Genomic DNA, 24,980 nt, shown 5'->3' with positions numbered 1-24,980 from the left:
GTGCGGGGGCGGGGGAGGGCGCCATCCTTCTGCCTCCTGCAACGCAGAGCAGGCGTCCAATGGGCCCAGCGTGGAACAGGGCGCAGGTGAAGCCGGTCAGACCCCTGCTTGGCCTGAGGCAGGGACCTTGGAGCTCATCACCACCTGCAGCCCGGCTTCTTCTCTGCTCCCCTAGATGTGGACGAGTGTGCAGAGAACCCCAGCGTTTGTGACCTGGGCCAGTGCATCAACGTGCCCGGGGGGCACCGCTGCCTGTGCTCCGACGGCTTCACAACCACGCGGGACAGGAGGGCGTGTGTGGGTGAGCAATGGCGGCTGGGGGCATCCTAGGAGCGGACCGTGAGTGTCTGCAGCCAGGTGGCGCTGGGATTCCCCCGTAGGATCTCGTGCACAGAGCCCGAGCTCCTCAGCTTTGTTTTTCAAACCGTGTGCCGAGCACTCCCTAGGTACCCGGCGCCTGTCACAGGTGGCATCCCCGTTCCAAAGGGCTTCACTTTGAGATCACCACCGGGGCAGGCATTTAGCCTGCTGATTAAAACTGAGTTAAGACACTCACATCCCCCATGGAGTGCATGGGTTCAAGTCCCGACTCTGGCTCCTGACTCCAGCTTCCTGCTAATGTGCACCCGGAGTGGGGGGCAACAGGTATTGGCTCACGACCCAGACTGTGTTCCCAGCTTCTGGCTTCAGCCTGGCCCAGCCCTGGCTGTGAGTGAACCACCAGGTGAAAGATCTCTCCTCTCTGTGTGTTTTTTAAATACATAAATGAAAAAATGACCTTGCAAGCAAATACGTTTAGGGAATGCCCTCTACTCTGCAACCCTGGGACAGGTCTGCATGGCTGTAAATGTCTGATAAGTCTTTCAGGAGGAAAAGCTGGTGGGCTTTTTAAGGACTACTGAATGGATTCAACCATACAATCCTTTGGGAATGTGTGCCTGGGGTATCCCATGGAATGTGTGCTGTGAGGTATTCGGGGCACACCCGCAGCAGCCTAGTGGTGTGGACCCCACCCGAAGGGATCCCAGCACGAGGGGACGACCCCACCCATCAGGGCTCTTGGGAATGCTGGCGGCCTCCCACCCACCTTCACCCAGCCCTCAACCCTGACACCCCTCTCCCTACAGACGTGAACGAGTGTGACCTCAACCCCCACATCTGTCTCCATGGGAGCTGCGAAAACACCCAGGGCTCCTTCGTGTGCCATTGCCAGCTGGGCTACATCGTCCGGAAGGGAGCCGCGGGCTGTTCTGGTGAGCCGGCGGTGCAGGTGCAGGGAGCCCCATCGTGGGGGCTGCCCCCACCCTACCCCCTCCCCTGGGATGGATGGAGCACAGCCAGGATTCATTGTGTCAGACTTCCAACTGCTAAGGCCTTAGCAGGGTGCACGCAGCACCCGGGCTCCCCAAAACTGTCAGGGGGACCCCAGGTGCCCGCAGCAATGGCCCCAAAGCGTGCAGGCCCATTGCTGTCTGTGAGGCAGAGCTGTAGAGTCAGCCTCCTATACTTTCCTAACCACCAGATGTGCACCTGCTGGCTTAGTCCATGAGAAAAGTGTCCTGGGCTGAACAGCTATGCTGGGGGCCTGAAGCGTGAAATCTGGGATCCTGCTGTCATTTCAGATCATTTCTAGGGGCTGCTGGGGCTTGGGGGTTTCCCTCTTAGGTTCTGGGTGAAGATGGAAGCTTCCTGGGTAGGTGGGAGGGGCCTTGGTGGGCCAGCCCTCCCCTAAGGAGGGACCCCGCTCTTCCTACCACTACTGCACTGAATCTCCCCTTCTGGGCCATCCCCTGTCCCCTCAGACGTGGACGAGTGCGAGCTTGGTGGACACAGGTGTGACAGCCACGCCTCCTGCCTCAACGTCCCTGGGACATTCAGCTGCAGGTGCCAGCCAGGCTGGGTGGGGGATGGCTTCGAATGCCACGGTGAGTGTCTGGGGGCAGGGTGTCCCCACAAAGTGTGAGAGGCAGGTGGGTGCCAAGGAGGAGGGGAGGGGAGGGGAGGCTGGGCCCAGCCAGAGGCGGTCTCGGGGAGCACTGAGGGGCAGGACTGCAGGGTGTGACCCCCCTCAGCTCCCTAACGCACACCTCAGGGGGCTCGGGGCTGTGTCTCCTGCAGACCAGGACGAGTGTGTGGTCCAGGAGCACCTGTGCAGTCCACAAGCCGACTGCCTCAACGTCCTGGGCTCCTATCGCTGCACCTGCCGCTGGGGCTTTGTGGGAGACGGCTTTTCCTGTGAAGGTGAGATCTGGGAGGTGGAGGGCAGGGGCCCGGGAGAGAAGGCCACAGAGGCTGAGTGTCGGTGGCCAGTGTGCTTCGGGACTCTCTCTGAGGCACCCGAGGCTCAGCAGGTGCTAGTTGGGGTAGTGTGGTCAGCCCGTGGCTGGGTTCTCGCCGGGGTCTTAAGTGCTTGGGACACCTGCTTCATTCCTGTCCAGCTGGAGTCTGAGGGCCTGGAGCCACCTGTCAGCTCCCTGGCCCCTGGCTTGGTCATGTTCTCGCTTTGGGGAGAGGGGGAAGTTCCTGGAGCCCCTTGCCCAGGACTTTGAGTGACAGCAAAGAACTTGAGTGACTGGGGCCACCTTCCCACTCCCCGTGGGTCCTGGCCCAGCCAACCCCCAGCTGTCTACCTCTTGGGACTCTCAGACAAGGACGAGTGTGCCGAGGACACGGACCTCTGTGAGAACGGGCAATGTCTCAACGTGCCCGGCGGGTACCGCTGCGAATGCGAGATGGGCTTCCAACCCACTGAGGACCACCAGGGTTGCCAGGGTGAGGCGAGGGGGCACGAGCCTGGGGCCCATGGTGCAGGTGTCCGGTGGGGGCTGGGCTGACCTGGGGTTCCCCCAGATACAGACGAATGTGCCTTGGGCCCGGCATGTGCATTCGGGAGCTGTGAGAACCTGCCCGGGATGTTCCGCTGTCTCTGTGACGTGGGCTATGAGCTGGACCACAGCGGCGGGAACTGCACAGGTGCCACAGCTGGGCTCTGGCTCCAGGGGCTGCACGGCTCAACCCTCCCTGACCTCAGGCTAGAGTTATCTTGGTAACACCCCCTGAATACATGAAGTGAATGAATGAAGTGACCTCCCACAGCTGCCAAAATGGTCCCCACCTGTGTGCTTTAAAAAACAAAACAAGCCGGCGCCGCGGCTCACTAGGCTAATCCTCTGCCTTGCGGCGCCGGCACACCGGGTTCTAGTCCCGGTCGGGGCACCGGATTCTGTCCCGGTTGCCCCTCTTCCAGGCCAGCTCTCTGCTGTGGCCAGGGAGTGCAGTGGAGGATGGCCCAAGTGCTTGGGCCCTGCACCCCATGGGAGACCAGGATAAGTACCTGGCTCCTGCCATCGGATCAGCACGGTGCGCCGGCCGCAGCGCGCCGGCCGTGGCAGCCATTGGAGGGTGAACCAACGGCAAAGGAAGACCTTTCTCTCTGTCTCTCTCTCTCACTGTCACTGTCCACTCGGCCTGTAAAAAAAAAAAAAAAAAAAACAGGCAGAGATCAGTTTTGCCGGCCACTGGGTACCCTGCCTTGGCTCAAGCCACAGGTGATATGTAAATGAGTGGGCGTGGCCACGGACCCATAAGCTTTATTGACACAAAGGAGCAGTGGGCCATTGGTGGGGGGTTGGATGCTGGAGGTTCCTGTTCCTTCCCAGGAAAGGACACAGCCTCAGCTGAAGTCCTGTGTCCACAAGTGCATGCAAGCAAGGGCTGTGGCCTCCCAGGAGGGAGCGGGAGGGCAGGGGACGGAGTGAGAGCTCCTTGTGACGAGGGCACCTGCTGTGCACAGATGTGAACGAGTGTGCAGACCCCGTGAACTGCATCAACGGCCTGTGCGTCAACACCCCCGGTAGCTACTTCTGCATCTGCCCCCAGGATTTTGAGCTGAACCCCAGCGGGGTGGGCTGCGTGGGTGAGTCCCTGGGTGGCTCTGGCTGGGTGCCCCTGGGGTGAACAGAGCTGGGAGGAGCCACTACTCACACCAACCTGGATGTCCACTGCTGACCAATGGGACCCCACTGGTCCCCAACCAGTGTCACCTGTGAGGACACAGCCTTTTGGGAGTGGGTGTTTGGTACAGCAGTTAACATACCTGGGACACCTGCACCCCATAGCAGAGGGCCTGGGGGGTTCAGGTCCCAGCTCCGCTTCCGAGTCCGGCTCCCAGCTAATGCGCACCCTCAGAGACGGCAGTGATGGCTGAAGTAGCTGGGTCCCTGCACCCACATGGGAGACGTGGATTTAATTCTGGACTCTTGGCTTTGACTTGGCCCAGGCCCAGCTGTTGTGGGCATTTGGGAACTGAAACATCTGTGGATGGAAGATCTCTATCTCTGCCTTTCAAATAAACAAAATTAAAAAGATACAGCCTTGGGGCTGGTGCTGTGGCTCACTTGGTTAATCCTCTGCCTGCAGCGCCGGCTTCCCATATGAGCGCCGGGTTCTCGTCCTGGTTGCTCCTCATCCAGTCCAGCTCTCTGCTGTGGCCCGGGAAGGCAGTGGAGGATGGCCCACGTGCTTGGGCCCTGCACCTGCATGGGAAACCAGGTGGAAGTGCCTGGCTCCTGCCTTCGGATCAGCGTGGTGCCAGTCATAGCGGTCATTTGGGGGGTGAACCAACAGAAGGAAGACCTTTCTCTCTGTCTCTCTCTCTCACTATCTAACTCTATCTGTCAAAATTAAAAAAAAAAAAAAAGATACAGCCTTTTGGTTTAGGCAGAGTCTCATACACGCTCCGTTACACACACCTCCTTCTCTGGCCGCTGTGTGATTTCCTTGTTTACCCATTCAAGAGCACCTGTCCACCGCACACACAGTCCCATGCACACATGTTTATCTACACTGAGACACACAGATACACACAGAGGCACACAACTCCACAAAGACACATACACACACATGCCACTTCTCCACTGGTAATTCACTGTTTCTTTTTTTTTTTTTTTTAAGATTTATTTTTTTATTTGAAAGTCGGAGTTATGCAGAGAGAAGGAGAGGCAGAGAGAGAGGTCTTCCATCCGCTGGTTCACCACCCAATTGGCCACTCCCCAGCTGGAGCTGGGGCTGATTTGAAGCCAGGAGCCAGGAGCTTCTTCTGGGTCTCCCACACGGGTGCAGGGCCCAAGCATTTAACCCATCCTCTCGGGCTTTCCCAGGTGCACTAGCAGGGAGCTGGATTGGAAGAGGAGCAGCCAGGACCTGAACCGGTGCTTATATGGGCTGCTGGCCCTGCAGGCGGAGGCTTAACCTGCTATGCCCCACGCTGGCCCCTGACAGCACGCTGTCCATTTCTGCCTCTCCAGATACCCGGGCTGGAAACTGTTTCCTGGAGACACACCCCCGGGGGGACGGCGGCACCTCCTGCAGTGCGGAGATTGGAGTCGGTGTCACCCGAGCCTCCTGCTGTTGCTCCCTGGGCCGGGCTTGGGGTGACCCCTGTGAGCTGTGCCCGGCGGCTAACACCAGTGAGTCCCTGCAGGCCTGAGTCACGGGCGCCCAGGACCTCAGAGGTCAGAGGGGACAGGGAAACAGAACAGAGAGGGAGAGGGCTCATCTCACGGCACACAGCACACTCTTGACCACTCACAGCTGCAGCCTCTCTGCAAAGTCACTTTCTACAAATTCTGTTCTGTTTGTAGTAACACAATCACTCAGCCAATCAACAAACATTCAGAGTTGCTCTGTGCCTTGTGCTAGGGTCTGGGGGCCAGAGAAGGAAGAGCTGCAGCTGTTTTATGCTGCCCCTCAGGGTCCCAGGGCTGAGGTAGGGTGGGGCTGGGTCTTAGGCTCAGAGCAGGCTTCCAGGGGAGGAAAGGTGAGCCAGGTTTCCCAGCAGAGCAGGAGGAAAGGTGTGCAATGCTGTGGGAACAGCCTGTGCTAAGACCTCAGGTACCGAATGGGGGTGGCCCCCATCCACCCATGTGAGTGTGAGTGGATATCCAGGGCCTTCCTTTCGTGGGCGACACTTAGGGCCCCTTTAGGGTCTGCTTTGGAGTCAGAAGCAGCTGCCCACCACCTCCCTGCTCGCAGCAGCTTCCAGCTGATGCGGCTGTTGGCTTGTTGGCTGTGAACTCACGATTACACACACACACACACACACACACACACACACGACACCACATCCCTAGGTGGCTCTCCGGGCGGACCACAGCTGGTTGACACCATGGGGCTGATGAGCGATGTGCGTGGCACAGTAGGAGGATTGTGGGGGCCACTCTGAGCCCTCCCCAGGGCTCTCCCCTGGCTTGTCCCTCTCAGCTGTGCCCCAGAGCTCTTCCCAGGGCCCCTCATAGAGCCCATTTCCCTTGCAGCTGAGTACAGAACCCTGTGCCCTGGTGGCGAGGGCTTCCGGCCCAACCCCATCACTGTCATCCTGGAAGGTGAGTTCCTAGCAGATCCCGGAGTCCCCACCTCACCACGGTGCAGAGCTGGGCAGCTTGGGAGGGGACTGGGGGAGGCGGATCCTGCCTCCTGGAGGCCTGGCTGTGGGATAGAACTGCACTTTTACTTTCTGTTGAATGTCAACTCTTTTAGCCATTTCTTCTTCCACCGGTTGGCTTATTAATCCATGCCTAATACACTCACCCATCTACCCATTCCCCATCACTCCATCTCCCACTGAGCCACCCACCCTCCCTTCATTCTTCTGTAATCATCTCCTTCTCATACCTCCCTCCATCCATCTGTCCATCCATCCGTCCATCTACCCATCTGTTTGTCAACTCATTCATCTTATCTGTGGACCCATTTGCCTATTCATCCATCTACTACTTTTCATATCCATCCGTCCATCTCTCTCTGTCTCCCTCCTTCCCTCTCTCTCTGTTTTTCCATTTGCCATCCACCTGCCCACGCTTCCTTCCATCCTTGTCACACTATGCCATCCAGCCAGCCACCCAGCCACCCAGCACCCACCCATCTATCCATCTACTCATCCAACCAACCAACCAACCAACCATTCATTCATCCACCATCCATCCAGGCCCCCCACCCATCCTTCCATCCACCTACCCACCCACCCATCCATCAGTCTACTCATCCAATCAACCATTCATCCATTCATCCAGCAATTGATTCTTCTGTCTGTCCATCCATCTATCCATCCATCCACCCAGCCACCCATCACCCACCCATCTATCCATCTGCTCATCCAACCAACCAACCATTCATTCATCTACCATCCATCCAGGCCCCCCACCCATCCTTCCATCCCCCTACCCACCCACCCATCCATCAGTCTACTCATCCAATCAACCATTCATCCATTCACCCAGCAATTGATTCTTCCGTCCGTCCATCCATCCCTCCAGCCATCCACCCAGCCACCCAGCACCCACCCATCTATCCATCTGCTCATCCAACCAACCAACCATTCATTCATCTACCATCCATCCAGGCCCCCCACCCATCCTTCCATCCCCCTACCCACCCACCCATCCATCAGTCTACTCATCCAATCAACCATTCATCCATTCACCCAGCAATTGATTCTTCTGTCCGTCCATCCATCCATCCATCCACCCAGCCACCTAGCACCCAGCCACCCATCACCCACCCATCTATCCATCTGCTCATCCAACCAACCAACCATTCATTCATCTACCATCCATCCAGGCCCCCCACCCATCCTTCCATCCCCCTACCCACCCGCCCATCCATCAGTCTACTCATCCAATCAACCATTCATCCATTCATCCAGCAATTGATTCTTCTGTCCGTCCATCCATCCATCCCTCCATCCATCCATGGGGAGCAATGAAGTTGGAGATGTTCCACTCAAGGGGAGCCATGATGGGTGGGAGGATGGACTAACAGATGACCGAAAATGAGAGAGAGCCTGAGTCCTGCCTTTCAGACTGACCATCTTGGGGCTCCTTAGAGGAGCCCGAGAGCCCAGAATGGGGTTCAGGTATCCCCCAAGCCCTCTGGGTTCAGCATCCAAGCATAGCTTCCTCACTTCCTGACAGACATCGATGAGTGCCGGGAGCTCCCGGGCCTGTGCCAGGGAGGGGACTGCGTCAACACCTTCGGCAGCTTCCGGTGCGAGTGCCCCCCGGGCTACCGTCTCAGTGAGGACGCACGCACCTGTGCAGGTGAGCACGGCCCCTCCCAGAGCTGGGGCCAGTCTCCCCTGCTCCTTTGCTGCCTTCCTGCCTGACCAAGCTTCGTGAGAGTTGGGGCGGGGGGCTGGTTGGCGGGCCCTGGCCTGCCTTCAGGTCTGTTGCTTTCTCCTCCTCCTTGCCAGACTCCTGCCCTCCACCCCTCACCCTCTACCTTCACCCTTTACCCTCCACCCTCACCCTCCACCCTCACCCTCCACGCTCTACCCTCCGCCCCTCACCCTCCACCCTCTCAAAAGAGACCAGACTTGGTGCAGCCGTTGCTGCCTCCCTGTAGCGAGGCTCAGACAGCCCCTTTTACATTGTTCTTCATCTCACTGTGTGGGGTAGAGTTACTGTCCAGTGTCTTTTCATTCCATCTGGGGGACTCCCTTTAGTATTTTTTGCAGGGCAGGTCTTATGAGAGGTAAACTCCTGCTGTTTTTGTTTATCTGAGACTATCTTAAATTCCCCTTCATTTCCTTTTTTTAAAAAGTTTAATTTACTTGAAAGGCAGAATAACAGAAAGACAAAGGGAGAGACAGAGAGAGAGGAGAGATTCCATCTGCTGGTTCACTCCCCAAATGTCTGGAACAGCCAGGGCTGGGTCAGACTGAAGCCAGGAGCTCAGAGCTTCTTCTGGGTCTCCCACATGGGTGCAGGGACCCAAGGACATGGGCCATCTGCTGCTGCTTTCCCTGGCGCATTAGCAGGGAGCTGGATCAGAAGTGGAACAACTGGGTCTTGAACCAGTTCTCAGGGAATGCTGACATCGCATGTGGTGGCTTAACTGTATGCACCACAACACTGGCCTCTCTGGCCCCTGTATGTACACAGATCACCAGCTAAGAATATTTTCACATTTTCTAAGTGGTTGGAAAAATAAAAAGTATTTTGTGACATATGACAATGATATGAAATCCAAATTTCCATGTCCATTCATAAAATTGTCCTGGGGCACCATAGTTGGTTCATGTGTTTTCCATGGCTGGTTTCAGACTACAGTGAACATTGAATAATTATGCTAAACACTGCAATTTGGCAAAAAAAAAAAAAAAAAACTGAACTAGGTCTTCACAAAGAAAGCTCACCACCTGGGCTAGGTGATTGATTGCATTGGGAATCAACCATTTCCCCTACCTAGAATATCTTAGCCATGGGGCTCTTTCTGTCATGTTGTGTTAGGAAGGCATGCTTGTCTCGTTAACAGCTTCCTGTGACTGCACACACATAGCATTTATAGCAAAAGTAGCCCCATTGGTCTCCACCTCTGACTGCCAAAATCACATGTAGAAGTTGAACTAGGCTGGCGTCGCGGCTCACTAGGCTAATCCTCCGCCTTGCAGCGCTGGCACACCGGGTTCTAGTCCCGGTCGGGGTGCCGGATTCTGTCCCGGTTGCCCCTCTTCCAGGCCAGCTCTCTGCTGTGGCCAGGGAGTGCAGTGGAAGATGGCCCAAGTACTTGGGCCCTGCACCCCATGGGAGACCAGGAGAAGCACCTGGCTCCTGCCTTCGGATCAGCGCGCTGCACCGGCCGCAGCATGCCGGACGTGGCGGCCATTGGAGGGTGAACCAACGGCAAAGGAAGACCTTTCTCTCTGTCTTTCTCTCTCACTGTCCACTGTGCTTGTCAAAAAAAAAAAAAAAAAAAAAAAAAAAAAAAGAAGAAGTTGTTGAACTAAAAAAAACTACAGGGTGCAGTAGGTTTAAGCTCCAGCCTACAGTGCTGGCATCCCATATGGGCACCAGTTTGAGTCCTGGTTGCTCCACTTCCAAGCCAGCTCTCTGCTAGGGCCTGGGAAAACAGTAGAAGATGGCCCAAAGCCTTGGGCCCCTGCACCCATATGGGAGACCTGGAAGAAGCCACTGGCTCCTGGCTTCCGATAAGCACAGCTCCGGTTGTTGTAGCCATTTGGGAGTCAACCAGTGGATGGAAGACCTTTCTCTCTCTCTCTGGCTCTACCTCTCTCTCTAACTCTGTCTTCCAAATAAATAGAATAAATCATATATATATATATATCATATATCATTCATATATATGTATATATGTGTATATATATATATAAATAAAACTACAGTTAGGGACCTGTGTGGTGGTGCGCAGAGTGTTAAGCTATCTCCTGCAATGCCAGCCTCCCATATAGATTCCAGTTCAAGTCCCGGCTGCTCCACTTTGATCCAGCTCCCTGCTAACGTGCCTAAGAAGGTGGCGGAGGGTGGCTCAAGTGCTTGGGTCCATGCACCCACGTAGGAGACCTGGATGGAGCTCCAGGCTCCTGGCTTCTGCCTGGCCCAGCTCCAACCATTGCAGCTATTTGGGGAGTGAACCAGAAGATGAAAGATATCCCCCCTCTCCCCCTTTGTCTCTCTGTGTTCCCACCTCCCTCATCACTTTGCATTTCAAATAAATAAACCTTTTTTTTATTAAAAAAAAAAAAAAACTACAGTTGAATAAAAGTGAGGGACAGGTGTGTGGTGCAGAGCTAAGTTGCCACTTGGGACGCCCACATCCCACATCAGAGTGCCTGGGTTTGAGCCCTGGTTCCAGTCCAGCTCCCTGCTGATATGTACCCTACGAGGCAGCAGGGATAGACCAGTGCTTGGGCCCCTGCACCCACGTGGGAGACCCGGATGGAGCTCCTCTCTCCTAGTTTCAGCCTGGCGCAGCTGTGGCTGTTGTGGGCATTTGGGGAGTAAACCAGGAGATGGAAGACCTCTCTCTCTCTCTCTCTCTCTCTTTCTCTCTCTGTGCTTTTCAGAAAAATAAATGAAAACATGTTTAAAACAGGTACAAAACAGACTTTGGTGATAAAAAGTTGGGTCGTGAGCTCAGGCCATTGTGTTTCCCATTTACCACCCCCACCTCGTGTGGTCTTTCTGCACTCCTGAGTGATCTGTGCACACGAAGCTGATCTTGAGGCAGTGAGGTGGCTCCACTGGGCCTGCGTGGAACGATGACCAGGCCACGCCTGAACCCTGCCTGTCTGTGCCCCCGCAGACCTCGACGAATGCTCTGCACACACGGGCGTCTGCGGCCCTGGCACTTGCTACAACACCCTGGGGAGCTACACCTGTGTCTGCCCTGGGGACTACCTGCAAATCGATGGTGGCAGCAACTGCACGGGTAGGGAGTGTGACGACCCGGGGGACCAGCCGGTTCACAAGCAGTGCATGGGTGTGGAAGGGTCGGCTGGGAGCCTCCAAGCTTTGGAAGAGGGTGGAGGGGTGCATTTGGGGGAGCAGTTTAAAGTGCTGATATGGGGCAGCTGCAGGATTTAGGAACCCAAGGTTGCCACGTATGGTTGCCCAGGCTGTGCACTGCCTGATAAAGACTGAAAAATAAACGGTGCCCCCCAATGTGTTAGAGGAGACTCGTCAAGCCGGTAATTCTCAAGCGGGTTAATCAACAAGTTCTCACCCGTTTGGCCCTCTCTTCTGATGCTCATCCCCAACCCCGACCGCAGACATGAGAAAGGACGTGTGCTTCCGGAGCCGTGATGGCACGTGTCGGAACGAGCTGGCCTTCAACGTGACTCGGAAGATGTGCTGCTGCTCCTACAATGTGGGCCATGCCTGGAACAGACCCTGCGAGGCCTGCCCCACCCCCGCCAGCTGTGAGTGCCCCTCCCCCACCTCCGGCCCTACTCCCCCCCCCCCCCCCCCAGCCCCTGCCTGGCTTGGGAGCCACAGAGCTCTGAGGGAGCTGGAGAGTGTCCTTGGTCAGGAAGGGCCTTGAAGACACGAGCACTTGTTGGGGGCGGGGGTGGTGAGTGCCAGCACCAGGTCAGACCTGGGGACAGGGACACATTCCCCCCCACCCCCAGGCTGGGGAAGGGGAGACCCTGATGGCCATGGCCAGGGTGAGGGAGGGACCTGGGCGGGAGGAGGCCAGGTGACAGCAGGGACCTGACCTGTGTCGTCTTCGCACAGCGGATTACCAGCTCCTGTGTGGGCACCCGGTCCCAGGCTTTGTCGCGGATGTCCACACGGGGAGGCCCCTCGGTGAGTGACAGTTGCCAGCCTGCCTGGCTCTCCCCTCCCCCACGGCCCTTCCTTTCCAGGCCCCCCCCCCCCCGCCATTTCCTCCCCTCAGCCCCCTCCCCCCAGCATCAGCCACGGGGCTTCCAACTCCCCAGGAATCCTGCCTCCAAAAGGCCTATTATTTTAAACAGCAAGAATGTTTTTATGACATCATTATCAATTTGTTTAAGATCATGGTCGGATTTGCCATCCTCACTGTTGCTAAATGCACAGCTCCGTGGCGTTAAGCACACGCACATGATTTTGTAACCGTTGCCACCATCCGTCTCCAAAACTTTCTCGGCTTCCCAAACCGGCACTCTGGGGCGGTGCGGGGTGGGGGTGGGGGAAGGTAGCTTTTGGCTTGGGATGTCCCTACCCAGCCTGAGTTGGAACCCTGCCTCTGGATCCAGCCCTGACCCCAGCTTCCTGCCAGAGTGTATCCTTGGAGGCAGGAGATGATGGCTCCTGGTACCCACGTGGGAGACCCGGATGGAGTTCCTGGCTCCTGGTTTCAGCCTGGCCCAGTCCCAGCTGTTGTGGGCTTATTTATTTGTTTGAAAGGCAGAGTTACAGAGAGGGAGGGAGAGACATAGAAGGAGAGTTTCCCATCAGCTGATTCATTCCCCAAATGGCCACAATGACCCGGGCTGGGTCTGGCTGAAGCCAGGAGCTTCTTCCAGGTCTCTCATGCGGGTGCAGGGGTCCAATTACTTGGGCCATCTTCTGCTTTCCCAGGCCTCATTAGAGGGAGCTGGATTGGAAGTAGAGCAGCTGGGACTCAAACCCACACTCACACGGGATGCCAGCATCATATGGGGCAACTTAACCGGCTGTGCCGTGGCTCCAAGCCTAGATGCTGCCTCTTTCTGGTAGATTCCAAGCAGCAGGTTTGCTGAGCCACAGAAAGGTGTGGCTTTAATGGAGAGAGAAGCCCTCTCCTGCTCTGGTCTTTACACAGCCTGGTCTCTGGACCACAGCAGGACTTGATTGATGGATATTTAAAAGAGAGAGAGAGAGAAGCCGGCGCTGTGGCTCACTAGGCTAATCCTCCGCCTTGCGGCGCCGGCACACCGGGTTCTAGTCCCGGTCAGGGCACTGGATTCTTTCCCGGTTGCCCCTCTTCCAGGCCAGCTCTCTGCTGTGGCCCGGGAGTGCAGTGGAGGATGGCCCAGGTGCTTGGGCCCTGCACCCCATGGGAGACCAGGAGAAGCACCTGGCTCCTGGCTTCGGATCAGTGTGGTGCGCCGGCCGCAGCGCGCTGGCCGCGGCAGCCATTGGAGGGTGAATCAACGGCAAAAGGGAGACCTTTCTGTCTGTCTCTCTCACTGTCCACTCTGCCTGTCAAAAAAAAAAAAAAAAAAAAAAAAGAGAGAAAGAGAGAGAGAGAGATTTCCCATGTGCTAGGGCTGGGACACGGTCAAAGCCAGGAGCTAGGAGCTCCATCCGGGCCTCCCATGTGGGGAACGGAAACCCAATTGCTGAAGCCATTACCTGCTGCCTCCAGGGTTCACATTAGCAGGAAGCCGGGTTGGAAGTGGAGCCAGGACTCAAACCCAGGCATCCCAAGCAGTGTCTTCAATGCCGTGAAAATGCCGGCCCCTGTGACAACTTTCTAAGCACGTGCTGGTTTGTGGCCATGACGTCCAGCACAGCGCAGGACCAGTGGGTCCTTTAGCTTAGGATCTGCGGCGGCTCCCAGGGGCTGGGCTACCCCTGACGGCTCTCGCCCTCTCCAGACGTCGACGAGTGTGGGGAGATCCCGGCCATCTGTGCCCACGGCGTCTGCATCAACCAGATCGGAAGCTTCCGCTGCGAGTGCCCCGTGGGTTTCAACTACAACAGCGTCCTGCTGGCCTGTGAAGGTGCCCCCGGCCCCTGGGGTCTGGGCGGGATGCTGGTCCCCCACTGTGCGATTTGCAAGAGTCATTGCAATGCTGTGAACCTCAGTCTTCCTGTCTGGGTAATGGGGCTCCGTGCCCTAGAACCACCCTTCCTCTAGTTCTAGCTGTTTCCAAAGGGACACCCCCTGTTCCAAAGCCAGGGGCCGGGGCTAGGGGTTGATTCTTTCTGGGTGGGCTTATCCATCACGCCTACCCCATTTGCTGGATCCTCCAGATGTGGACGAGTGTGCTGGTGGGGATAGCCCGTGCCGGCGGAATGCCAACTGCTTCAACAGCCCCGGCAGCTACCGCTGCGAGTGTGCCCCAGGGTACAGGCTGTCTCCAGGCGGGGCCTGCGAGGGTGAGCAGGGACCCCCGGGAGGCGGCAGACCAGGCCCCGGCAGGGTGAGCAGTGGGGGGGGGGGGTGAGGGAGCCAGGCTGCCCCCCGCGACCTGAGCAGCGCGTGGCCCCCCTCTAGCTGTTCTGCTTGTCTGTACTATTATGGGATGGAGTATCCTGGGGCTTCCATGACGCTGACAGCCTGGGCTTGAGTGGTGGGGAGGGGGGCCCCTCAAGGCAAGCTCAGGTTCCCCCCGCTGCAGCAAACAAGAGCTCAGGGCAGCATTGTGGGGTGAGGGGCCTAGGGACACCAGGCTACCTGCACCCCCAGGATGGAACGAGTGTCGGGAGATCCCAAACGTATGTAGCCACGGTGACTGCGTGGACACCGAGGGAAGCTATGTGTGCCGGTGTCACCGCGGCTTCCACACCTCGGCCGATCGGACCCTGTGCCTGGGTGAGCATCCCCCTCTTGCCCCCTCCCGTCAGGCCAGGCTGTCTGGGGTTGGCTCCTCCCCTGAGATGGGAGATGCTGCTTTGTGCGCATTCTAGTTTATAGGAAGACCCAGATTTGAGTGCTGGTACTAAGAACTTGGGTAAATGACTTGCTGGCTTCCTTGTGCCTCAGTCTTCTAATCTGTAAAATGGGAAATATAACCCTGGAGGGACTTCCCAGCGATCACCACCAGGGGTCACTACAGAGCCATCTGAGTAGACCAGGCGGGTAGGGTCTAGCCAAGCGCTAGCTCCAGGAGCCACCCTATGGCCTGAGCAAGTTGAGTGGGTTTGTGGGCTTTGCTCCATCAGATGTCGATGAGTGTGATCAACAGCCGTGTGCAAACGGGACCTGCAGGAACACTGTCGGCTCCTACAACTGCTTCTGCTTTCCTGGCTTTGTGAAGACGGCCAGTGGGAATTGTGTGGGTGAGCTGGCGGCAGGGGGTGGGGGGGATGAGTTTGGCCTCAGTGTCCCCTCCCTAGAAAGAAAGTGGGTCTCACAGGAAAGGGTGTTGACCCTTAGGGAAAACAAACTCAGGGCCAGCGCCACGGCTCAATAGGCTAATCCTCCGCCTTGCGGCGCCGGCACACCGGGTTCTAGTCCTGGTCGGGGCGCCAGATTCTTTCCCAGTTGCCCCTCTTCCAGGCCAGCTCTCTGCTGTGGCCCGGGAGTGCAGTGGAGGATGGCCCAGGTGCTTGGGCCCTGCACCCCATGGGAGACCAGGAGAAGCACCTGGCTCCTGGCTTCGGATCAGTGCAGTGCGCCGGCCGCAGTGCGCCGGCCGCGGCGGCCATTGGAGGGTGAACCAACGGCAAAGGAAGACCTTTCTCTCTGTCTTTCTCTCTCACTGTCCATTCTGCCTGTAAAAAAAAAAAGAAAGAAAGGAAGGAAGGAAGGAAGGAAGGAAGGAAGGAAGGAAGGAAGGAAGGAAGGAAGGAAGGAAAAAGAAAAACAACCTCAGAGGATGGAGTTCCCTCTGAGAATGAGTCAGCCAGAGTCCTGCATGTACTTGCAATTGCTAAATGCCAACTGGGGGTTGATTCTGGCAGGGTGGGTTTCTCCGTCGCCCCCACCCCATTCTCTGGATTCCCGAGATGTGGACCAATGTGCCGGGGGACAGCCCCGTCAGTAGAACCCTGACCGTGTCCCCAACTGTTGCAAGTGCACTGGGGGCTCACCCTGAGGTTGAGGGGAAGCAGAGGAGGATGCTACTTAGTGCTATGAATTTGCCTCTAAGTGATGTCTTAGCTGCATCCACACATTTTTGATATGTTGTGTTTTCCTTTTTGTTTAGTTCAAAATATTTTCTACTCCTCTTATGATTTCTTCTTTGGTGAAATCAGAAGAAGGCGAGGGGAAGAGTGAAAGCAAGACCTGGGCAGAATAGCTTCCCAGTTTAGTGTGCTCAGTAGAAGCATGGACCCACGGTCAAGTGGCATGAGTTCAAACCCCGCCTTTGACACCTACCAACTATGAGATCCTAGATAAGTAATTTACTTCTCTGTGCTCCATTTTCTCATCTGTAAAGCAGGATTAATAGTAAGACCCACCAAACCAAATATCAGACCATATAAATAGAGATAAAGACAGGTATATATTGATCAATTCTCCAAGGGGACATAATCAAAAATACATATGTATCCAAAAACAGAGCTTCGAAAATCCATGAAGTAAAAATTGACAGCGCTAAAAAAAAAGAGGTAGAGAAATCCACAGTGGGCCAGCGCCATGGCTCACTTGGTTAATCCTCCGCCTGCAGCGCCGGCATCCCACATGGGCGCCGGGTTCTAGTCCCGGTTGCTCTTCTTCCAGTCCAGCTCTCTGCTGTGGCCTGGAAAGGCAGTGGAGGGTGGCCCAGGTGCTTGGGCCCCTGCACCTGCATAGGAGACCAGGAAGAAGCACCTGGCTCCTGGCTTCAGATTGGTGTAGCGCGCCGGCCGTAGTGGCCATTTGGGGGGTGAACCAACAGAAGGAAGACCTTTCTCTGTCTCTTTCTCTCACTGTCTAACTCTGCCTGTCAAATTAAAAATAAGAGAGAGAGAGAAACCCACAGTTATCATTGGCAACTTGAATATACCTCCCTCAGTAATAGAGCAAACAGAAAATCATTAAGGACACAGTCACTTGAAGAAGAATGATATTTATAGAACCTTCTAGAATACACATTCTTTTCAAGTATATGTGGATATTTACCATGGAAGATCAATTTCTGGGCCGAAAAACAAACTGTAACAAATTTCAAAAGAATTGGAGTCACATCAAGTAAATCCTCAGAATGTCAAGTGAAGGGACCAGCACTGTGATGTAACAGGTACAGCCATTGCCTGCAGTGCCAGCCTCCCGTATGGGTGCTAGTTCAAGTCCTGGCTACTCCACTTCTGATCCAGCTCTCTGCTGTGGCCTGGAAAAGCAGTAGAAGATGGCCCTAGTCCTTGGGCCCCTGCACCCATGTGGGAGACCCGGAGGAAGCTCCTGGCTCCTGGCTTCAGATTGGCACAGCTCCAGCCATTGTGACCAACTAGGGAGTGAACCAGAGGATGGAAGACCTCTCTTTGCCTCTGCCTCTCTGCAACTCTACCTTTCAAATAAATAAATCTTAAAAAAAAAAAAAAGTCTCCAGATATTTGGAAACTAAACAACATACTCTTAGATCAAAGAAGAAATTATAAGAAAAATTGAAAATATTTTTAATTAAATGGAAACACAACATATAAATATTGGGGGGGGCAGTGATTTGGTATAGTGGGTAAAAGCCACCACCTGCTTCCCATATGGGCGCCGATTTGAGTCCCGGCTGCTCCACTTCCGATCCAACTCTCTGCTATGGCCTCAGAAAGCAGTAGAAGATGGCCCAAGTGCTTGGACCACTGCACCTGTGTAGGAGACCTGGATGGACCTCCTGGCTCCTGGCTTCAGATTGGCCCAGCTATGGCCATTGCAGTCATTTGGGGAGTGAACCAACAGATGGAAGACCTTTCTCTCTGTCTCTGTCTCTGTCTCTGCCTCTGCCTCTCTGTAACTCTGCCTTTGAAAGTAAATAAAGAGCGCTTAGAGGCAAATTCACAGCACTAAGTGGCTACGCTGGAAGATGTTGCAGGGTTGTGGCAAGGCTAATGCAGAGTCTGATACATGACTGCTCCATTAACTGAAGGCAGTGCTGTCAGCTCAGCTGTGGAAAGAAGCACAAGAGAGGCCCAGGGGGTGACCACACCTGCCCGTTCTCTCTGCAGATGTTGACGAGTGCGCCACCCTGGTGGGGCAGGTGTGCAGATCTGGCGAGTGCCTCAACACACCTGGCTCCTTCCTCTGCCTGTGTCAGGATGGCTTCTGGCTCACTGCGGATGGGAAGAACTGTGTGGGTGAGTGTCCTCCTGGGGCTGGGCGGCACCCCCGCCACCACCAACTCCACGTGGACCTGCACTCAGTGTTGCTGTGGATTTGTTCCTGAGAGGAGGAGCGTGGTGGAGGCAAGAGGCGCGGAATCACCACACAGACCCCCCCAGGAGTCGGGTGAAAGCAGGCCAGAGGCGAGCAGCCTGCAGACTCATTTATTTCACTTGGTACAGCAGCTTATATAGACAAGGCAGCCAATCCAGTCAAGGGGTGGTCTATGCCCTAACCAATCACAGCCTGTTGCCAGGCAGTTTCCAAAGCCATCCAATCACAGCCTGCTGCCAGGCAGTTTCTGTTGTCAGCAGCCATCTTGGCATGGCCTTCTCATTCCACCACATGTGTGGACCTGCACTCGGTGCTTCCGAGTGAACGTGGCTCCGTTTCCAACCCATGTATTTATTTGAAGGTATAAAAGGACCATGTGAAGTGAGCACAACATTTCTGAATTTTCATGGGCTCTGTGGTTCAGGATGAGGCTGACTTGGAAATCTAAGTTTTCTCAAGTCAGGGATATTAGAGAGCAGAGGGCTGCCGTGGATATCAAGCGACTGGAGTTTAGGAAGTCGCTGCAGACACTCTCTGCTCCCACCCAAAACCCTGCCAGGCCCAGTGAATTCTTTCCCATCCTTTCCTGTTCACCTGAGCCAGCCCTGGCACCCTTGGCTCTGACACAGTGACTGCACGGGTTGCTCCTAGCCACAGGGGAGCCCCCGTGCCTCCTGGCTGGTGCAGGGACCCCTCTCCCTCCTGCTCTCCGCAGACACCGATGAGTGTCTCAGCTTCGCGGGAACCTGCCTCCCAGGCACATGCCAGAACCTCGAGGGCTCCTTCCGCTGCATCTGCCCCCCTGGCTTCCAGGTGCAGAGTGACCGCTGCGTCGGTGAGTGTCTGGCCCCTCCTCCCATCTCTGGAGCCAGAGAGGGGCCTGTGGCTTCCCTACAGGTAGAATGGGAATACCAGCTCAAATCATGGCCAGGTGGGAGATGCACATAGCCTAGATCCTTCCATTGTTGTTACTGTTGTTTCTGAGCTCAGAGTGCTCACTCTCGGGCCCACATGTTTCCTCTTGAGTCCTCTAATGAGCACGGATGTGGGGGTCTCCCAATCATAGAACTCTTCACTCAGGAAATGGTGGGCAAGGAGCAGTCTGGCCTGGCATCCATGTGGAATAGCCTTGTACAGTGTGGTCTAACCTGGCCCATTCTGGCCTGAGTAGATGGAGCTAGCTTCATACAGTAGGGCCTAACCTGGGTCAGTCTAGCCTCACCACTTCTGGGCCAGTCTTTCATTTGGGCTAGCCTTGCGTAATGAGGACTAGCCTGGCCTAACAGATGGGCTAGCTTCATACAGGTGGAGCTAACCTGGACCAGTCTAGCGTGACCTCCTCTGGTCTCTTCTATCTGGGCCAATCTGGTACAGGATGAACTAACTCCATGCAGTGTAGGCCAGATATATCAGTCTTGGCTTTGTAAAGAGAATCTTTTCCTGATCTTGACCCTTGCATTGGCGATGCCTCCTGGGAAAGACCTTCCATGTACACACGTCCCTCCTGGCACTGTGGCTTCAGCTCCTGGCCCCCCTCATGCCCGAGGCCTCCCCCCAGCCCACTCCAGGAGAGATCCGACTTCCGTCCCACCCATCCTGTGTGTGTCCCTTCCTCTCCAGACATTGACGAGTGCTCGGAGGAGCCCAGTCTCTGCCTCTTCGGCACCTGTACCAACAGCCCTGGGAGCTTCCGGTGCCTCTGCCCACCTGGCTTTGTCCTCTCGGACAATGGCTATCGCTGCTTTGGTGCGTCTGGGGCTCAAGGGGACACGCAGGGTTTGGGGAAGAGGGTGGGAAGCAGGGTAAGGAAGGGTCAGATCACCCAGAAGAGGGAGCTGTGGTTTCTTGTCGGACACTCCAGGAGCTGTAACCAGGCGGAGGTGAGACAGGTCACTTCTGCAGAGGGCTAACCTGGTCCCTCTCGGGCCAGCTCGGGTCCTCTTGTTGACCTGTATTAGCCATGGCTGCCCTTCCTGGGCTGGTTTTGTCCAGTCTGAGCTAGCCTAGGCCACTCTGGACTGGCTGCAGCTCAGCTGAGCTAGCCTTCACCAATGTGGGCTAGCCTCACCAGCTGGAGCCACAGAGGTGAGAACAGAGTTTGCAGTTCAGCTCATGTAGTTTTGGTTTTTCTTGGGGCCAAGAACCCAGGGGTAGGTCACGCCAGCCTGCCCACGAGGATTTGTCCAGGATCCTCTGACTTTGCCTCTCCAGGAAAGGGAGAGTGGCCTAGACTGACTTTTCTCCCTGGCCCAAAAGGGGACCAATGGCAGTAGGTGGAAGGGATTGAGCCAAAGTCCCAGGGCTGATCTTTATTGGTCCAATGTGAGTCACATGTCTGTCTCTGAGCCAATCACCACACACACCAGGGGTGTGGCATGTTCTGGTTGGCCACTGTTAGGGTCAGCCCCACCTACTCACCACGACTTGGGTTGGGGAGGGGTCCGTGGCAGGTGGGTCCTGCTGCCTGCCCTTCACCTTGACAGAGCCCCCCCACCCCACAGACACACGGCGGAGTTTCTGCTTCACTCGTTTCGAAGCTGGAAAGTGCTTGATGCCTAAACCTTTCAACACCACCAAGACCCCGTGTTGCTGCAGCAAAGTGCCCGGGGAGGGCTGGGGAGACCCCTGTGAGCTGTGCCCTCAGGAGGGCAGTGGTGAGCTCCAGCCCAGGCCCTGCTGCACTCCGGGAGCTGCCGTCTCCCTCCTCTCCCACCCTTCCCTGACCATGCCTCCAACGCCCCCTGGGATCCTGGGCACTGCACTTGACCCTGACTCTGACCCCTTCCCCTCCGCCACGTCCAGTTGGCTTTCAGGAGCTGTGTCCTTTTGGCCACGGGGCAGTCCCAGGCCTGGATGACTCTCGAGAAGGTAAGCCCCTCGCCCAGTGCTGAGAGCCCGTGTTGCATGGGTCTCAGGCTGTCCCTCTGAGACCCCGGGGTGGCCCTGGGACCTGTGCAGTGACGGGAACGGTGCCTGCAATCCTTGCTATCCTAGATGTGGACGAGTGTGCAGAGAACCCTGGCATCTGCACCAATGGTGCGTGTGTCAACACGGACGGCTCCTTCCGCTGCGAGTGTGCCCTCGGGTACAGCCTGGACCCCGCCGGGTTCAGCTGTGGGGGTGAGTAGCCGCTCACTCCCTCACTCCCTCATTCACTCATCCACCCACTTGGTCACACATTCACTTGCTCATTTGTTCTCTCATCCAGTTGCTCCAATCATTCATTCATTCATACACAGTTATTTATTCCCTCATTTGCATATTTTTTTCACTCTCACCCATTCTGTCATTGATTTATTTGCTGCTTTTTTCACTCATTCATTGAACACGTACACCTAATGCCTTCCCTGCAGCAAGCCTAGAGGCACTGATTTATTTATTTGTTTGTTTAAAAGGCAGAGTTACAGAGAGAGAGAGGGAGAGAGAGAGAGATCTTCCAGGCACAGATTCACTCCCCAAATGACGGCAATGGCCAAATCTGGGCTAGTCTAAAACCAGGAGCTTCTTCCAGGTCTCCCACATAGGTGCAGGGGCCCAAACACTTGGGCCATCTTCTGCTGCTTTCCCAGGCACATTAGCATGGAGTCAGATCAGAAGTGGAGCAACCGGGACTTGAACTGGCGTCTATATGGGATGCGGGCCTCGCAGTTTAGCTGCTAGGCCACAGCACCGGCCCCGGCCTAGCCTGTCTGAAGGTGCTCAGCAGGGGTGCAGATGGGACAGTGGTGGGGCTGTCTGAGGTTCTCTCCACCCCTCACCCCCTCTCAGACATAGACGAGTGTTCCACCGGGCACCCCTGTGGGGCGGGCACATGCACCAACGTCGTCGGAGGTTTCCTGTGTGCCTGCGCTGATGGCTTTGAGCCTGGCCCCATGATGACTTGCGAGGGTAGGACTGTCTGCCTGGGACCTGGGCTGCATGACACGGTCACCTGGGGACAGGCCCCTGGGGAGTGGGGCGGGGCCGGGGGGGGATCCTCCAGGCTGACCTCGCCTAGCAGCACCTCCGCCGACCTCCACAGACATCGATGAGTGTGCCCTGAACCCGCTGCTCTGCGCCTTCCGCTGCCACAACACTGAGGGCTCCTACCTGTGCACCTGCCCGGCTGGCTACGCCCTGCGCGAGGACGGGGCCATGTGCCGAGGTAGGCTGCGTGTCAGTCACGTGCTGGGTCCTGGAACCCGGGGAACGTCTCAGCTCCTCTACTTACTGTCTGTAAAATGCAGGAATCAGAGCCTGAGCTGCCAGGGGCGGGAGTGGGCGGGGAGGGAGGTAGAGGGGGCAGACAGCGGAGCCAAAAGTGCATACAGCAGGTGCTCTGCAGGAGGAGCTGCCTGAGTCTTGTTCTCTGAACATGATTTACAAAGAACGGGCATGCATTTGGCTGGGACATCCGAGTGCATGGAGCTGGCATCTGGTGAGGGCCTAGTGGTGTCGCCTGGGCATCACATGAGGTGACAGAGTGCAGCGCCAGCTCAGGTCCCTCTACCTGCTCTGACAAAGCCGCTGACCCTTTGTAGGGGCCCCAGCCTGTGACCTCATCTCACCCCAGTCACCTCCCAGAGGCCTCCAAATGCCATCAACATAAAAGGGTGCTTCAAAATGGAATTTGGGGGCTTGGTATGGTGGCGAAGTGAGCTAAGCTGCCACCTGCAACACAGGCATCCCGTATCAGAGCGCCGGTCCCTGTCCTGGCTGCTCTGCTTGTGATCCAGCTCCCTGTCATGCACACCCTGGGAGGCAGCACTGATGGTGCAAGTATTTGGGTCCCTGCCACCCATGTGGGAGACCTGACCTGGATGGAGTTCCTGGCTCCTAGCTTCAGCCTGATCCAGCCATTGTGGCCATTTGGGGATTGATCCAACAGATAGAAGATTCTCTCTCTCTCTCTTTCTGCCTCTATCATTCTGCCTTTCAAATAAATAAATAAGTTTTTAGAAAAGAAAATGCAAAAACTTTAAAAAAGGGGGAATATGAAATTTTAGAGTTTATTCTGTTGGAAAAAAAATTTTGAGAGCCCCATGTAGTTTGTTCACAGTATACATTTTCCACGACTTTTTAAAAATTATTTAAAGATTTATTTATTTATTTGAAAGTTGGAGTTACACAGAGAGAGGCAGAGGCAGAGAGAGAGAGAGAGAGGTCTTCCATCCACTGGTTCACTCCTCAGATGGCTGCGACGGCTGGAGCTGCACCGATCCAAAGCCAGGAGCCAGGAGCTTCTTCCAGGTCTCCCACACAGGTGCAGGGGCCCAAGCACTTGGGCCATCTTCTACTGCTTTCCCAGGCCATAGCAGAGAGCTGGATCAGAAGCGGAGCAGCCGGGACTTGAACTGGCGCCCATATGGGATGCTGGCACTGGAGGCAGCAGCTTTATCCACTATGCCACTGCGCCAGCCCCTTTTTTAAAAAAATTTTAAATGAAAGGCAGAGAGGTCCCATCTGCTGCTTCACTCCACAGATGTCTCAGTGGCCAGGGTTGGGCGAGGCTGAAGCCAGGCACTAGGAAAGCCGTCCAGCTCTCCCACTCATGAACCCATCCCCTGAGTGAGCCTCCGCCTGCTGCCTTGCAGGGTCTGTGTGAGCAGGAAGCTGGAGTTGGGGGTGGAAGGGAGGTGTGATACAGATGTGGGCGTTTTCCTAGGCCTCACACCTGCTCCTTCCATGAGCCCCTTGAAGACCACTGATATGCAAGGAGTTCAGTCTTTTTGCACCTGAATAAACTTATCTTTTAATTCCATTTTCCACAAACTTCTGGAAATACCCTCATACAGTTTCCAACATGTAAATTTTAGGGGGACACCCCTAAACCATAGCAGTCGTTTTGCTTCTTTTATTTTATCTGAGAGGCAGAGGGTCAGACAGAAAATCTCCCCTCTGCCAGTTCATGCCACAGGCGTCTGCCGTAGCTGGGGTTAGCCTGGGCCAGGCAGAAGCCAGAAACCTAGAACTGCACTGGGGCTCCCATGTGGGTAGCAGGGGCCCAAGCACTTGGGCCATCTTCCGCTGCTTTTCTCAGACCATTAGCAGGGAGCTGGACCGGAAATGAGCAGCCAGGACATGAACTGGTGCCCGTATGGGACACCTGTGATACAGGGGGGCCACTTAACCGCTATGTCATAGGGCCGTGTGCCACCCTCACACCAGCCCTAGTAGTTTTGCTTCTGTTGTCATTGATGCGGTGTGAGCATCTTCCGGGGCTGAGTCTAACAGGGCAGTAAGGGCTGCACCTGCTCTGTGGAGGGAGGCAGAAGGGACGGTGACTGTGCCCCAGGGGATGTGTAGGGGCAGGGGTGAGGGTCGTGTCTCTGAGGGCCAGGGACTGGAGATGCTGCCGAGTGTCCTGTGACACTCACAGAAGAGCCCTCACCATAGAGAACGTTTCTGCCCCAAAAGTCCACAGGGTCAAGGGCAAGAAATCCCAGGCTGAGACCGGGTCTCTCCAGGGCTGTGAGACAGATTTACAGGCCCCGTGAGGGCGACGGAGGCAGGTTTTGGGGTGCAGTCTTGACCCCCATTGAGGCTGCCCAGGGTTGGTGGTTCCCGTTCTGGGAAGAGCTGGTGCAGAACTACAGGGCCTGGGTGGGATCCAGGCCCCCACAGCCCTGGCCCTGGGTCCCGGGGTCCTGGCCTTGGCTGACAACTGTCCCTGGTCATCTGAAGACGTGGACGAGTGTGCGGACGGGTCCCAGGACTGC

General features: G+C 56.0%; 1 protein-coding gene across 1 annotated transcript in view; it reads left to right on the top strand.

The window, feature by feature from the left end:
- Positions 1-24,980, top strand: part of FBN3 (fibrillin 3) — a 61,673-nt gene that overhangs the window by 22,812 nt on the left and 13,881 nt on the right. Inside the window, exons 26-51 of the mRNA XM_089315456.1 lie at positions 176-301; positions 1,128-1,253; positions 1,803-1,925; positions 2,119-2,241; positions 2,647-2,772; positions 2,851-2,973; positions 3,794-3,916; positions 5,307-5,468; positions 6,315-6,383; positions 7,971-8,096; positions 11,101-11,226; positions 11,567-11,716; positions 12,033-12,104; positions 13,862-13,987; positions 14,241-14,366; positions 14,677-14,802; positions 15,153-15,269; positions 18,075-18,203; positions 18,998-19,117; positions 19,903-20,028; positions 20,784-20,936; positions 21,085-21,150; positions 21,277-21,402; positions 22,051-22,170; positions 22,304-22,426; positions 24,946-24,980. The exon at positions 24,946-24,980 is cut by the window's right edge and continues 100 nt beyond it. Of these exons, the coding sequence (XP_089171582.1) occupies positions 176-301; positions 1,128-1,253; positions 1,803-1,925; positions 2,119-2,241; positions 2,647-2,772; positions 2,851-2,973; positions 3,794-3,916; positions 5,307-5,468; positions 6,315-6,383; positions 7,971-8,096; positions 11,101-11,226; positions 11,567-11,716; positions 12,033-12,104; positions 13,862-13,987; positions 14,241-14,366; positions 14,677-14,802; positions 15,153-15,269; positions 18,075-18,203; positions 18,998-19,117; positions 19,903-20,028; positions 20,784-20,936; positions 21,085-21,150; positions 21,277-21,402; positions 22,051-22,170; positions 22,304-22,426; positions 24,946-24,980 (3,068 nt within the window). The remainder of the gene's footprint in view (positions 1-175; positions 302-1,127; positions 1,254-1,802; positions 1,926-2,118; positions 2,242-2,646; positions 2,773-2,850; positions 2,974-3,793; positions 3,917-5,306; positions 5,469-6,314; positions 6,384-7,970; positions 8,097-11,100; positions 11,227-11,566; positions 11,717-12,032; positions 12,105-13,861; positions 13,988-14,240; positions 14,367-14,676; positions 14,803-15,152; positions 15,270-18,074; positions 18,204-18,997; positions 19,118-19,902; positions 20,029-20,783; positions 20,937-21,084; positions 21,151-21,276; positions 21,403-22,050; positions 22,171-22,303; positions 22,427-24,945) is intronic.

This window comes from Oryctolagus cuniculus, chromosome 16 (genome assembly GCF_051225735.1).
Source record: "Oryctolagus cuniculus isolate XC-2025 breed Fujian yellow rabbit chromosome 16, ASM5122573v1, whole genome shotgun sequence".
Taxonomy (NCBI): Eukaryota; Metazoa; Chordata; class Mammalia; order Lagomorpha; family Leporidae; genus Oryctolagus; species Oryctolagus cuniculus.
Note: the sequence above shows the minus strand (reverse complement) of the source record. Positions and strands in the feature narration are given on the sequence as shown.